Source organism: the organism of the source record quoted next, unplaced genomic scaffold (assembly GCF_019419815.1).
Source record: "Pyrus x bretschneideri cultivar Hongxiangsu unplaced genomic scaffold, Pyrus_bretschneideri_v1 Contig21, whole genome shotgun sequence".
Taxonomy (NCBI): Eukaryota; Viridiplantae; Streptophyta; class Magnoliopsida; order Rosales; family Rosaceae; genus Pyrus; species Pyrus x bretschneideri.
This window is the reverse complement of record NW_025999513.1, coordinates 6,288,326-6,301,121: the sequence shown is the minus strand read 5'-3', so window position 1 is coordinate 6,301,121 and position 12,796 is coordinate 6,288,326. Positions and strand designations below refer to the sequence as shown.

Genomic DNA, 12,796 nt, shown 5'->3' with positions numbered 1-12,796 from the left:
CTTACTTATTAAATATCACTAAATTACAATACTAGATGACTAATTAGATAATCTAATTAGTTTTATAATCATATTTTTTTGTTTAGGGTCAAAAGTGCATTTTTTTTCACCTAAATTATATATCTTCATGACACTTAATATATTTCTAAATATTTTTAATCATTTGAGTTAAATTTCACATATTGTAAAAAAACACTTTGAAAATAAGGATAATGCTCAAGTAATTTCATTTTTAATTGTTAGCTTCAAATTCAAGTGAAGCAAGCATTGTGTCATGTTTGCAAGTGACCCTCTACCACAATTATGAAGAGAAGTGTTGTCCTTACACCATGACGTGGGTTCGAACTCCGTCGGCTTCTTAATATAATAACAAATCTAGCATCAATAGAACGAAAGAAAAAAGCATTGTGTCATGTTTGAACAAATCTTTGTCTTGCAATATTTAGATACTCAAAAAGTCTACCCCTTGAAGGGTTTATGAACTTCTTTTGGTAGGTTTGCTCATGTTGAAAGAACGTGGCCAGTTCCAGATTGGTCGAAATATACTGTAACTTCAGACTCGAGTGCCAACACTAGTCAACTGCCTTTTTTCCCCCTCTTCTTCTGTTTTTTTATTGTTTAACGAGCGATAAAATATTACATCACACTAACTTAATTGACAAAAAAAATGAAAACTTAAACGCAGAGGATGTAACACGTTGCTCTAGTCAAAAGCCGAACTTATGTATGTAGTTTTTGGTTGGGGCTGCCATGGTTTTGCCTGAGCATGAACTTTCATATCATGTTTTCTTTTATATGAGGTAAGTCCTCACCAATAACTTCTTCATTTTCAATTATATATATTATATGAATTCGTAACTTCATTTTTGTTTGAAGAACACAGGCCTTTGCGGAGAAACTTGGTTGTTTGACACTATGAAATTATCTACGATTGTACGTAAGAATTGGATAAATTGAAAAACCTTCTTGGTCACTATGTTTATGATCAAAATTTATTTCAATTACAGTAATCAAATTGGCTAAATTGAAAATACAGTGATGAAAACAAATTTAGATCATAAATACAGTGACAAAAAAAGTTTTTAACCCTTAGTGGACGCTTGACTACGTCCATGTCCATACTTTGACTTTTAAGCATCTGATATTTTGATTAGATTAGAGTCTACCAACTTTTAACAATCAAGATTTTTAGTTTTCGCAAACTTCATATCACTCAATTATAAAATCGACAAGAAAACAACCAACATGGTTGATTAATTTTCTTTAAAATGAACCTACAGAATCTGTACCAACGTCCAGAGAAGCATTCCACCCGACTTTTTATCACTCTATGTCTAATGAACAAAACATTGTTTATCCTAATTATTCTTAATTTTTATTTACAAGTAACGTCTTTTGTTTTATAATTCTAAATCTTCATGAGACAAATAACTGAAATTTGTGGGCACACGCTACAATGATAATTAGTAACCGTCGTAGCTCTTTTATCATATGAAGTGGTATACTGTTGTAGCAAGAAAGTTTTAATCCTCTAAAATGGCTATGAGGAAAAGGATGTGACATTGTCTATACCTTAGAAATTGACGTCACTACCAATTAAACTAGGAAAATATTGATGTGATTTAACCATGACTGCAAAAATAGAAGGGAATATAAAGGGCACCCAAACAAGAGGGCAGACAATCTGCCTCCATTAAACCATGCCTTACTGGTTTCCCAATGATTGTTTTGTTGAGCCACACAAATATGAAACACAAATTTGAGTTTTGACTCGACCCAACCCAAGTGTGCGGTTGATATATACGTACTTGTTCTTCTACTCATGAGTTGAATTCCCAATTGGCGTTCCCTTAGTTGTCAAGTCAAATGATCATTATATCCATTCCTCTATGCTAAGCATGAATTTATAAATCAAATAGTTCACACCCACTACTATTTGCAAGAACAATTTACACGGAACAAATTTATATATTACGATTCAATAATAAAACAACGCGTGTTAAAAAATTTACACATACTATTATTTTATTAAAACAGAACGTCAAGCGGTGAAATTGTTCCACATAAGTCATTTTTTCACTATTCCCCTAGATTTTATACACAAAGCAGAGTATATGATATTGCAGCCCCTCATCGTTGACCAGTGCATTTCTGTAAAGTTTTGGACTGATGCTACCTATCTTGTAAGGCATTTCAATAATAAATCGGTGGAGAAAAAAATACACCCTTAAAATCCATACAAGGTACGACCTACAAAATTGACAACCAAGGTGTGCCATTTATTTAATTTCCGAATATTGCACTATAAGCCAAGCCAATCCAATCAATGATATAAGTTGCTTTTTTCAGCATAGTTGGGTTCGACATTTTTTCTTTCTCAAAAACACAATTCATAATCTGCATCCGTGAAGCCTTGGGATGCCAATGCATAGATCAAAAAGAAAGTCATGGGTACAGTGTTTGTAGAAAGGAATATCGTTTCCTCTTTTTTTGAAAATAATTGTTTAGAAATAGACCATTGTAACTGTTATTGTCTAGACAAAAACCCACCTCATATTAAACATCCAAATAAAACTCAAAATTTTAATAGTCTGCCATGTTGGCAAATGAATAACCTAACCTTATAAAATATTTACAACTTATGCCATAATACCCTAAATATGTCAATAAATATTATTATTACTCACCTTCAATTATGTTCAATGAGCAATGCGCTCCTGTTTTAAAACAACGTATTACAAACTATTCACCTATATTTTAAAAATCCACTAATTTACCTACATTCTTTTGATACAAACTAATTGACCTACATTCTTTGATACCAACTATTTACCTATATTTAAAAAATTCACTAATTTATCTATATGCTTTTGTTACAAGCCAATTTATCTGCATTTTTGTAGTACATACTAATTCACCAATCTACTTATTAATTTACCTATACAAATAATAGTGTCATGTAATTACTTATAATATCCAAAGTAATCATATACATTTTTTTTTCTTTACAATATCACGGCAAAATTCACTAATTTATCTATATTCTTTTGTTACAAGCCAATTTATCTGCATTTTTGTAGTACATACTAATTCACCAATCTACTTATTAATTTACCTATACAAATAATAGTGTCATGTAATTACTTATAATATCCAAAGTAATCATATACATTTTTTTTTCTTTACAATATCACTGCTATGGGGTAGGTAAATTATTTTTACAGTATTTCTATTCTAAGTGTGTCACATCCTCGCCCCGGCCCCCACCACATCCCAGGCTCGACTCCACTGTAGCACGATATTATTCACTTTGGGCCCAACCACGCCCTCACGGTTTTGTTTCTGAGAACTCACACGATAACTTCCCAGTGGGTCACCCATCCTGGGATTGCTCTCTTCCGAACGCACTTAACTTCGGAGTTCCGATGGAACCCAAAGCCAATGAGCTTCCAAAAGGCCTCGTGCTAATTGGAGGTGGGAATCTACATATAAGGCTTACAGGATCCTCACCCTTGAGTGATGTGAGACATAACAAAGTGGGTACTAACATATTTTCTAGGAAAAGGAAAAAATACAACCATTAGTTTGTATAAATTTTTTGACACAAATTATTTGTCCATGTTTCAACTTAAAACACCATAATATTTTTATTTATATTATATATTGCATGCTAATAAGGTAAGTTAATTTCACGATAAAACAAATGTTGGTAAAATTTTTGAGAATGGAAAGCCTAATAAAATAATGGAAACTTTCATGAAGAACTTAAATTTTAAATTTATTTAATTAAAAAAACTTAAATTTTAATGAAAAATCCTTAAATTTTAATAAAAATGACAAAAGAACTTAAATTTTAATGAAAATGACATAATTTTAATATTAAAAAAATTAAAAAAACAAATCTGACACGCGAACCCATGCATCCTCACACAAACTATTTATGAAACTCAACGATACTACACTGTTTATAAAACTTACTACACTGTTTATAAAACTTACTACACTGTTTATGAAAACTGACGACATTGTTTATGAAACTTAACAGTACTACACTGTTTATGAAATTTAATGGTATTACACTGTTTATGAAACTTAACGGTACTACATTCTTCTCTCTCCTCTTCTTGAATTTTCTTGGCACATTCTCACCTTCCAAACACATTTTCTACTTCTATTTTCTTCGATACTCATCAAATTTTGTATGTATCTCTTCAATTTCTTAACCTTCTGCACCAATTACTTAATTTTCTTTTATTGGCCGCCCATATGCGGCTTCCTCTTCTTCTCCACCCACAATCTTAACTTTCTACACCTCGTATTATTATGTAAGTGGTGGGAAATTTTATTTTTTAACACAAGAATCTCACTACTTGTATAGAGACATGGTGTATCACTCCGTATTCCAAATACATTAAAGCATCTCTTGTCATCTTGACTACTATTAGGAAACAACACCACAGAAATAAAATTGGAAAAATGTAATTCAATTTGAAGTCTTTCTCTTATTCTAAGCAAAAAATAAATAATAATAATAATAATGTCTTAATGATAGCCGACATTGGGGAGATAACAAAGTGGGATTTTTTGGGGGGGGGGGGCGGGGGTGGAGTGGGGCGCATGCGCACCAGCACATGTGGTGTTTTTTATTTATTTATTTATTTATTATTTTGTCCCTTATCATTAAATAAAGTTAGTGGATGATTTTTTATTAAAATGTAAAGATTTGAAGCTATTTTCATTATTTTTCCTTAAAATAATAGGTTAATTGACATTTAATTGCATTGACAACAATAAAATGCAAAATTTATTATTAATCATAAGTCAAACCTAACCCACATTATAATCTGTGAGGGTATTTTCGGAACACGAGAATTATAAAAACTGACATACCAATCTTGTTAAGGAAATTTGCTTAGTTGGACTCTAGTGAATGGGGTTTAAGTCTAAAACAATAAAGAGGATGGGTTTTTAAGTGAGAGAAAAGTAAGTTTTAAGGGGAAACTCTCATTTTCAGTTTTAAAAAAGAGACCAGTTGATGATTTCGTCATGGTAGCCTTTTTTTTTGGGACCGAGAAGACTCACATATGCATATTAGCATTCCTTGACCACCTTTTAAAATTTACCAGCGCCAAGAATTAAACCTAGAACATATTGTGTGGAATACGGATTTGAAATTTATTTTCATCTACTTAGCTTTCCCGTGTAGAAAGAAATATCCTCAAGTGCTATAATTATATTATGTGTTATAAATTAGTCAGTCCAACTATACCATAACTTGTGATTGTGTGGCGTATGATATTATCTTACAATAGAATAGTTTTTTACATTAAATATTGCATCACTTTATGCCACCATTCTAATACAAACATGGTCCACAATAGGGTCAGATTCATAATATTAAGAGATTTTGCCGTATCCAACCGCTTATGTTATAACATTTGATGTATCGAGTTATATTTTCGACAAACTAAATTTTTTTTTCATAACATGACAAGGCATGGTGGTTTGGGAGAAATTTTTAGTTGTGACGGGAATCCGAATAGTACATCACGTGTTTTTATGTAAGTAGTGGAAAATTTTACTTTTTATGTTATTAACTTTTTAACACACATATCCCACTATTTATATAACGACATGTGATGTACCATCTCGTGTGACGATTACACTCTCGTAGTTTGGGGGCTACCTATTGCAATAGCTGCTACACAAGCGCGATGAATAAAAAAGAGTTTTCTTTTTTTACCTAAAATCATCATTCAGTTTTGACATTTCCTCTCCAGTTCACCTAAATTCACCCAGTCTGACAAAAAAAAAATAAATAAATAAAAAATCACCCACTTCCCACAAATTTCTTCATCCCAACTTCCCATCTAATCATATACATGAAAAAATAACTTAAAAAGTTGTTACTGTTTGCATAGCCAAAGCAAATTTATGAATCCGTCATTGGTCTTTCGAACCTCATTTATTCGAGATGTGTCACATAATAATTATAATTTTTCACAGAAGAAATTGGTTGAGCACAACAACCCAAAGTACTAAACTATGGAGCATGATAGGTGACTAGAAATTGATCCAGTCCAAAATCTGCTCGGTCATGCAAATTTTAGTCCAAGACAAACCTCACAAGTCAAGTTTTGAAGTCTGATTAACCAATTCTTAAAATCCTAAACAACATAGTCGTTTTTGGCGTGTGAAATAAGCGTAATCTATTTGACCACAGCAAGGAAGGCATGTGAATAAGTTTATATCAATCCTCAAAGTTAGCACAAGAACATGTGGGCTATTTTTAGTGGTTGATCACTATTTTTTGTTTGTTTTTGCTATTTTTATTTTAACTTCATGTGTTTGCTAAGAAACATGTTTATGACATTCCTCATCTTACTGTCCCCACTCCCCTCGGCCTTGTAGATTTTCTCCTTTGTTTGCACATGACGGTAAAAAAAGATTTCGAAATCGTTATTGATTCTATTAATGATATGCTTTATTTTCTGGCGTATTTACATAGTTATTCGAGATATTTAAAAATTACGCCATCGATTCTTAGAGGCTTTTCTAAAAACGAGAATTTTGTTACCGACGCTCTTACGAACTTACGTCAATGGCCGTAGTTCTCCCCATGTGTGGATTCACACTATCACTCCCTTTGCTTTCCCTGCTTTGGGTTTTGACCAACTTGGACAAGGTTGGATTAGAGGCTTTTATATTTGACACTAGTAGAAATCTTGGCATCCCACACTGTTTCAATGTGTGCCCATTTCCACTTAGACACCTTTTTAAAGGTTTCAAACGCTCATCGGACCAATCATAGAGGATGATAAGTATTTGTCACACTCGATTGTTGAAGCTATTGCGTCCCACATCCGCCGCTAAGCTAAATTCGTAACCCATAGGCTTTGACTATGGGGTACGAAAATAATTGAAAAGCATAAAATTCATAATCGTTAGAAATAATTAAAGTAATAGTCTCTGAACTTTAGCTCAATTGGAACTTTGGTTCCTCAAATTAAAAATTTATGAACATTAGTCCCGAACTTGTTATAATATTGAGCAACGCTCCTTTTGACTAACTCCATTAAATTCCCAATCCATTTTTTGCCCATTTAAACTCTTTATTTTTTTGGTGGAGTTTCTAATGGTGTTACTCATAAGGATCATTGCTCCCCATTGTGACATGTTAGGAAGCAAGACTCATTAATTTTTAGTTAAGGGACCAACACTTAGTAATAATCCAACTGGTAGATGAAAAGGGAAACCCATAGACAAAAGTGAACCCAAAGATTTCAATTGGTTTGAAATTAGATCTAAACTTTGTAGTGAGCGTGAGAAGAAAAAAAATACAAGTTGTGGGTTCGTACAACGGAGAGATTTTTCAATGTGCTTTAGAACAAATGGCAGTACATCATATGTTATTAACTTATTATACAAGTGTAGGGAAGTTTCTTTTTTTTTTTTTTTTTTTTTTAAGTTTCATTGCACTTGTATAACGACATGTGACGTATGTGCTCATATTCCGAGTACACCAAAAAACATATGAACAAATAAAAACGAAAAAATCATTCACATTTAGAGTCGTAAATCAATATACCAGCACTTGCGGCAGAGATTAACGAATCCACCATATCGCAAAAGCCCAACCTGTATTGTGCCTTCGCATTTTCTAGCTAGAGCAAAACACCAACTTTCTGAAAGATATCAAACTGGAGCAGATTGAAATGGTTCCGGCATATTTCAACCATGGCAATGATTGGCATTCAGCAATCTCTTCAACGATTTAGAAGCATAAACTTGTCAAGGAACAGAAAGCTTTTGCAGATCCCACTTCCCCATTCAATTTCTTGTTTCGAGCTCTATCCTTCAAATCGAGCCAGCGAGGAAACTCAAAGATGATGCAGCCAGAAAGAGGACGAGAAAAGAGGACAGGTTGATCTCATGGATCAATCCCATGTCATGTTAAATTCCTGGTTGTTGGTGATAAGATGTAGTTTTGTGGTCTGAAAGCTATAAGATGTTGTTAGAAACAGCACTGCAACTCTGCAAGAAAGCACGGTTCTAGTCCCACATCGGCCATCTGAAGAATGTAGGAGAGTTAAGACGTGTATAAAAGAGAAAGCCCAAGACAGTTATATGCATACCTTTCTCGGCCTTTTGGCTAAGATCAAGTGTAGTATCTGTTCTTATCAGTTTAATATCTGATACGTGGACCAATGGTCCACACGATATTAAATTTATTTTTTTAGGGGGAGGATTCACTACAGTAGCTTGCTACTGGGATCCTCGCGTGTCGCCCGAGCGTTGCACTACTGCTTGGGCTGGCGCACCCCACCAAACCGAGTCCAAATTAAAAACCGAACCCACTAATTGAATAATTGTTCGATTAGTACGGAAGAATATTTGGTTTTAATGCGTTTGACTATAGTTGTGAAGTAATTTGTGAAGTAAATAGTCGATACGATCTGCGGATGACCTTATACAAAATTTGGAATGTAGAAAGCCAAATGCTAGCTTATTTGCTCAAGGTATTTACTGAAAACGGATTGTAACATTTGACAGTTCCTACCAAAGAAAGTGCCTCTCTGAGTGCCTGAAGGAGATGCTCTGGATAATCCTCAATACTGGTGACGCCGTGCTGTGATTGCATATAGCTCAGGATTCTTCCAACAATCTGAAAGAAAAAATAACCCTATCATTGAATGTGTATAAAACATAGCCATAAGTGCAATGTGTCTCGCAGGCGAAACAGATTATGTTGCAATGCTTTTAAGCAAATCATGAAAAATGGATTTGATCTGTTCCGAAGGTAGATGGTTGGATTTGGATAAAATAAGACCGACCTTTCGTGCATAGCCACCATATGCAACACCACTAATCATAGGATGCAGTGAATTAGGTGATCCAGTTGTATTTGGGAAGGATGCCGTTTGGAAAAGTCCGACTTTCCTCAACCCATCAACGGTGTGAGCATTGGTGCCACCAGCCAATTGAAGAAATCCTGCCATGTCAATGGATTAAACAAAACCATAGCTGAAGCACAAAAATGATATTCTCGAGCAGCATAGCAGATTAAGTACAAACCACGAGGCCTTTCTTTTATAGCAGCCAAACGAAGAGCAAAAGCAATCGATTCTCTTGTGGCACCTCGACCAATATCTCCACTCATGGGGCGGCCATCCAACTGCAGTTCACAGGTGGTTATTCATATAGGTAGACTGCCAAAAGAACTGATTAGGTTGTGATGACATCTCTTAAAAATAACAGGAGCCACACCTGCCATAGATTGAAGCAACACAGATCTGGTTCCATAACTGAGTACATAGCATTCATCGACGATACAGTTGATTCCCCATTATCAGGCAAGCTAACCTGGACATGATGAAAATTATTGCAGAACCCCAAAGAAATCTTTTAAAAGACACTTGACTAGTTTTACGACTACATAGTCCCTGTGAAATTAAAACAGCAGGAGTACGTGACACACTTACTGCTGCTAGTCGCAGATGCTTAACCGAATCACCCAAGCCATCCCAAAGTTCTTTAAATGGAGCAATCTGCCTGCAGAAATTAAGGCTTAGCAAAGTGTGACTACCTACGCTTGAATTAATGTTGAAGTTTTTAACTCAATTAGATTAAAGTGCTTAGAACATCCATAGAAGTAGTAAAAGTTCTTCCCTCAATCAGCTTAATAGTAGTTAACATGTATACTTACTTTTCAATTATTAAGAAACTGTACCTTCCAGTTGTATGAATCTCTAATGCATCAACATCATTTCTTCTGAGAAGTTCGGAGGTTGCATAAGCATCTCTTATGTACGAGGACACTCCTATATATCAATTGCATGGTTTTGTTAAAAAGGATCAATCTAGAAGGAAGAAAGGCAGCATAAAATATACACAATGTCATATAATGTTTCCTTCCAAAATTTTGACATGGCTCCCTGAAAACTGTCAGTTGTTATACTTATTTTATATGTCAAGCTTATATTTATATGTACAATAATGAACTTCATGTATTCTACTCACATAGACGATTAAAACTTATGCTGAATATGTACAAAGTTTTGCATACTGTTTTGTCAGTGTGGTACATACTTATTTTATCGTAGGGGCATACTGGAATGCAGCGGCCACAGCCATAGCAGCGTTCAGTTAGAACTCCACCCTGCAATTCAATTAAAAGTTTTAGAAGGTGATCCTTGACGAATATGTACAGCGATGTACGAGGAGATTCATAACATTAATATGGTAAGAAAATAAAGAAAATACAAACCTTAAATGTATCAGGTATATTGGTTCCATAAAAGAACTGTCCTGTTGATTTTTGAGCCCCCAGTGATATTGCATCAGCAGGACAAACTCTCTCACAAGGCCGTGAACAGTCAAGTGGACAATCCTCTGGATCAAACTCTGCTTATATGATGGTAGTTAGTTCGGTTAGACATAAAAAGTTACGGGTAAAAGAAATCAAACCAAGAAAGCATCGTGTTTGTGACAGCTGCGGTAAGATTTTACAATCACAAGTTATGATCTACGAGTTCTACCAAACCACACAGAAGTGTGCAAATTTCACTCCTTGCAAGGTCTCTTTAACTCCCGGGACGCAGAACTTTAACTTCACATCCTCAAAAATCTCATAGCAATGCCTATCATGCTAAATAAAGTAACGAAGATAACGATTACATACCGGCCTTGCGAAAGTGAAGATCTTTGTCATCATTAACGCTGATCATCACCCAAGGCCTCGGAAGGGGACAAATCCCAATTGCAGCATCAATCCCCTCGTTCACTGCACTCACCACTGACACATCCGCCGCACAGTCTATGCAATCAACTACAACAGTTCATCAACAAATTAACCTCAATTAATCCAATCTCTAATCTCACTTAGTCAGCAAAAAATCAGTTAAAAGTTTTAATTGATTACCTCCTGCAAGAGTGTAAACCAGAGAAAGATTCCTGATATCAACCACATCCTCGAAGCTTGCGCCGCAGATGAGCTTGACCCAGTTGCCATTTTCAAGAGATTTTGCTGGAGAGGAGGTTTTTGATGGAATCCCAACAGTTTTTATGAGATTCTTCACTTCTTCAATGCCTTTGCTGCTTGTAACCTTCACTTTGGCTGAAACTTTTAGCACAAAAACCAACTGTTAGAGAGAGAGAGAGAGAGAGAGAGAGAGAGAGAGAGAGAGAGAGAGGAGAGCGAAGAGACCTTGGTGTTGGTGGTGAGGAGAAAATGAAGCACTGCAAAAGAAGCTCAAAGCCATCATCTCGGATATCCATTAACGGATAATTGTAGCAGAATTTTGGCGGTTTGGAAAATCCCAAGAAGTTAAGGCTGTTGGGGGCAATTTGGGTTTTCACCATATTTCTCAAGGACAGTAAGTTGAGCCATATATTTTCACTAATTTTTTTTTTTTTTTTCCCTGGGATAATCTTAGAGCTGTCGTTAAATTTGTAGACCAAAAGGATTGTTTGATCTTGTAAGCTTAATTCATTTGCTGTTCTGTTTATTCTTTGATCCTGTAAGCTTAGTCAATTGGCTGAGGAGAGGCTTTAAGTGTACTTGCGTTCAAGTACAAGGACAGAACATGAGTATTTCGAGATAGTGTATTCGAATCCACATCGACCAGCACAGGATAGTAGTAGAACGAAGCTGCTATAAAAGCGAATTCCCGAGTAGAGCATACCTTTCTTGGTATTTTGGTTAAGATCAAGTGTATTATTTATTCTTATCAGTTTAATATCTGATACGTGAACCAATGGATCACACGATATTAAATTAATTTTTTTAGGGAAAACTATTGGGATCTTTGCGTGTATCTTTGCGTGTCGCCCAAGTGTTGCAGTATTGCTCGGGCTGGCGCACCCTACCAAATTCAAATTCAAGTGTAAGTTTTTACAGCCTAACAAGTTAATGACATTCAATGCGTGACTTGTGCTTTTTCTATTAGGAAGGCATATCAAGATGAAGTATGGTGCAATGTCGTACCGATGGATGCTTGCCATCTTTTGTTGGGAAGACCTTGGCAATATGACCGAAAAGTTCTTCATGATGGGTTCAAAAACACATACACCTTTGTGAAAGACAGTGAAGATAATTTTGGGCCCTTCAAAAGAACAACATATAGTAAAGCCTGAAAAGAAGATGGGGACAATCTGCCTTGCCATGGCAGAATTCATGGAAGAAATTGAAGAAGGCGCATCTGTATGTGCTTTGGGGATCAAAGAGGAGAATGTTGGGGTCTCTCTTCCGTACGCGAACGAATCCTTGCCGCAAGAGTTTTCTGTTGTGATACCGGATGAACTTCCCGCGGATATGGTGGTGTCAACAATATTCAATGCGGCTGACTTGCAACCATACTTTGAGGATGTCCAGGAGCAAAATTTTGACTCAATGACGAGTCATTTTCAACCCGGAGGGACTGATGGGGGACCATCTGAAGAGTCACTGAGAGAATTAAAGTCTGAGGTGCAATATACTATTTTCAAGGAATGTCCTAGGGGGATGATTACTAAACCCATCAGATTCCAAGACCAAGGAGATTAATAACGTTGGGAACGGCAGGACCTATTGAGCTTTCTTATTTATTTCATGTACTAGTCTAATTAAGTTCCTTTTATTATATAAATAGATCGTGATTTGAATGCTGGAAACGGAGTTGGAATATAATTTTATCTCTATTGAGTTAGCTTCCTATAGTTTCTCTTTTTATTAGCTTGCGTATTGTTATTCCCTTCCTATTCTCTGCAGCTTCTACGTGAACTGCATCACTCTCTCTCCCGATGCCAGCTCGTCTCT

At 35.4% G+C, this 12,796-nt stretch overlaps 1 protein-coding gene and 2 non-coding genes across 4 annotated transcripts; 2 read left to right on the top strand and 1 right to left on the bottom strand.

Annotated features, from left to right (window-relative positions):
• The first annotated feature begins 8,131 nt into the window (after positions 1-8,131).
• LOC125477484 lies at positions 8,132-8,326 on the top strand. The gene has a single exon (XR_007258543.1). It is a non-coding gene; the product is annotated as a U2 spliceosomal RNA (small nuclear RNA).
• Positions 8,327-8,384: 58 nt separating this feature from the next.
• LOC125477334 lies at positions 8,385-11,348 on the bottom strand. Of its 2 annotated transcripts, none has more exons than XM_048584308.1 (11): positions 11,207-11,348; positions 10,922-11,116; positions 10,682-10,828; positions 10,268-10,404; positions 10,090-10,159; positions 9,731-9,821; positions 9,483-9,552; positions 9,268-9,363; positions 9,076-9,175; positions 8,835-8,992; positions 8,385-8,665 (listed from the first exon to the last, which is right to left on the bottom strand). In XM_048584308.1, exons 1-11 carry the CDS (start codon positions 11,262-11,264, stop codon positions 8,507-8,509), a joined length of 1,281 nt encoding a protein of 426 aa, XP_048440265.1. In that variant the 5' UTR covers positions 11,265-11,348; the 3' UTR covers positions 8,385-8,506. The 2 variants fall into 2 exon arrangements, with proteins under 2 accessions (XP_048440265.1, XP_048440264.1); XM_048584307.1 differs by having other exon boundaries at positions 10,922-11,122; positions 11,207-11,342.
• A 332-nt stretch (positions 11,349-11,680) lies between these two features.
• Positions 11,681-11,868, top strand: LOC125477486. Its single transcript, XR_007258545.1, has one exon. It is a non-coding gene; the product is annotated as a U2 spliceosomal RNA (small nuclear RNA).
• Positions 11,869-12,796: the final 928 nt, after the last annotated feature.

What these genes read in the sequence shown, in the direction of transcription:
- LOC125477334 (XM_048584307.1), bottom strand. Translation starts at nt 11,264, where the DNA reads ATGATGGCTTTGAGCTTCTTTTGCAGTGCTTCATTTTCTCCTCACCAC. An exon ending in TCCTCACCACCAACACCAAG is followed by an intron (nt 11,123 to 11,206) that starts GTCTCTTCGCTC and finishes TTGTGCTAAAAG; the next exon opens with TTTCAGCCAAAGTGAAGGTT. An exon ending in ATATACCTGATACATTTAAG is followed by an intron (nt 10,160 to 10,267) that starts GTTTGTATTTTC and finishes ATTGAATTGCAG; the next exon opens with GGTGGAGTTCTAACTGAACG.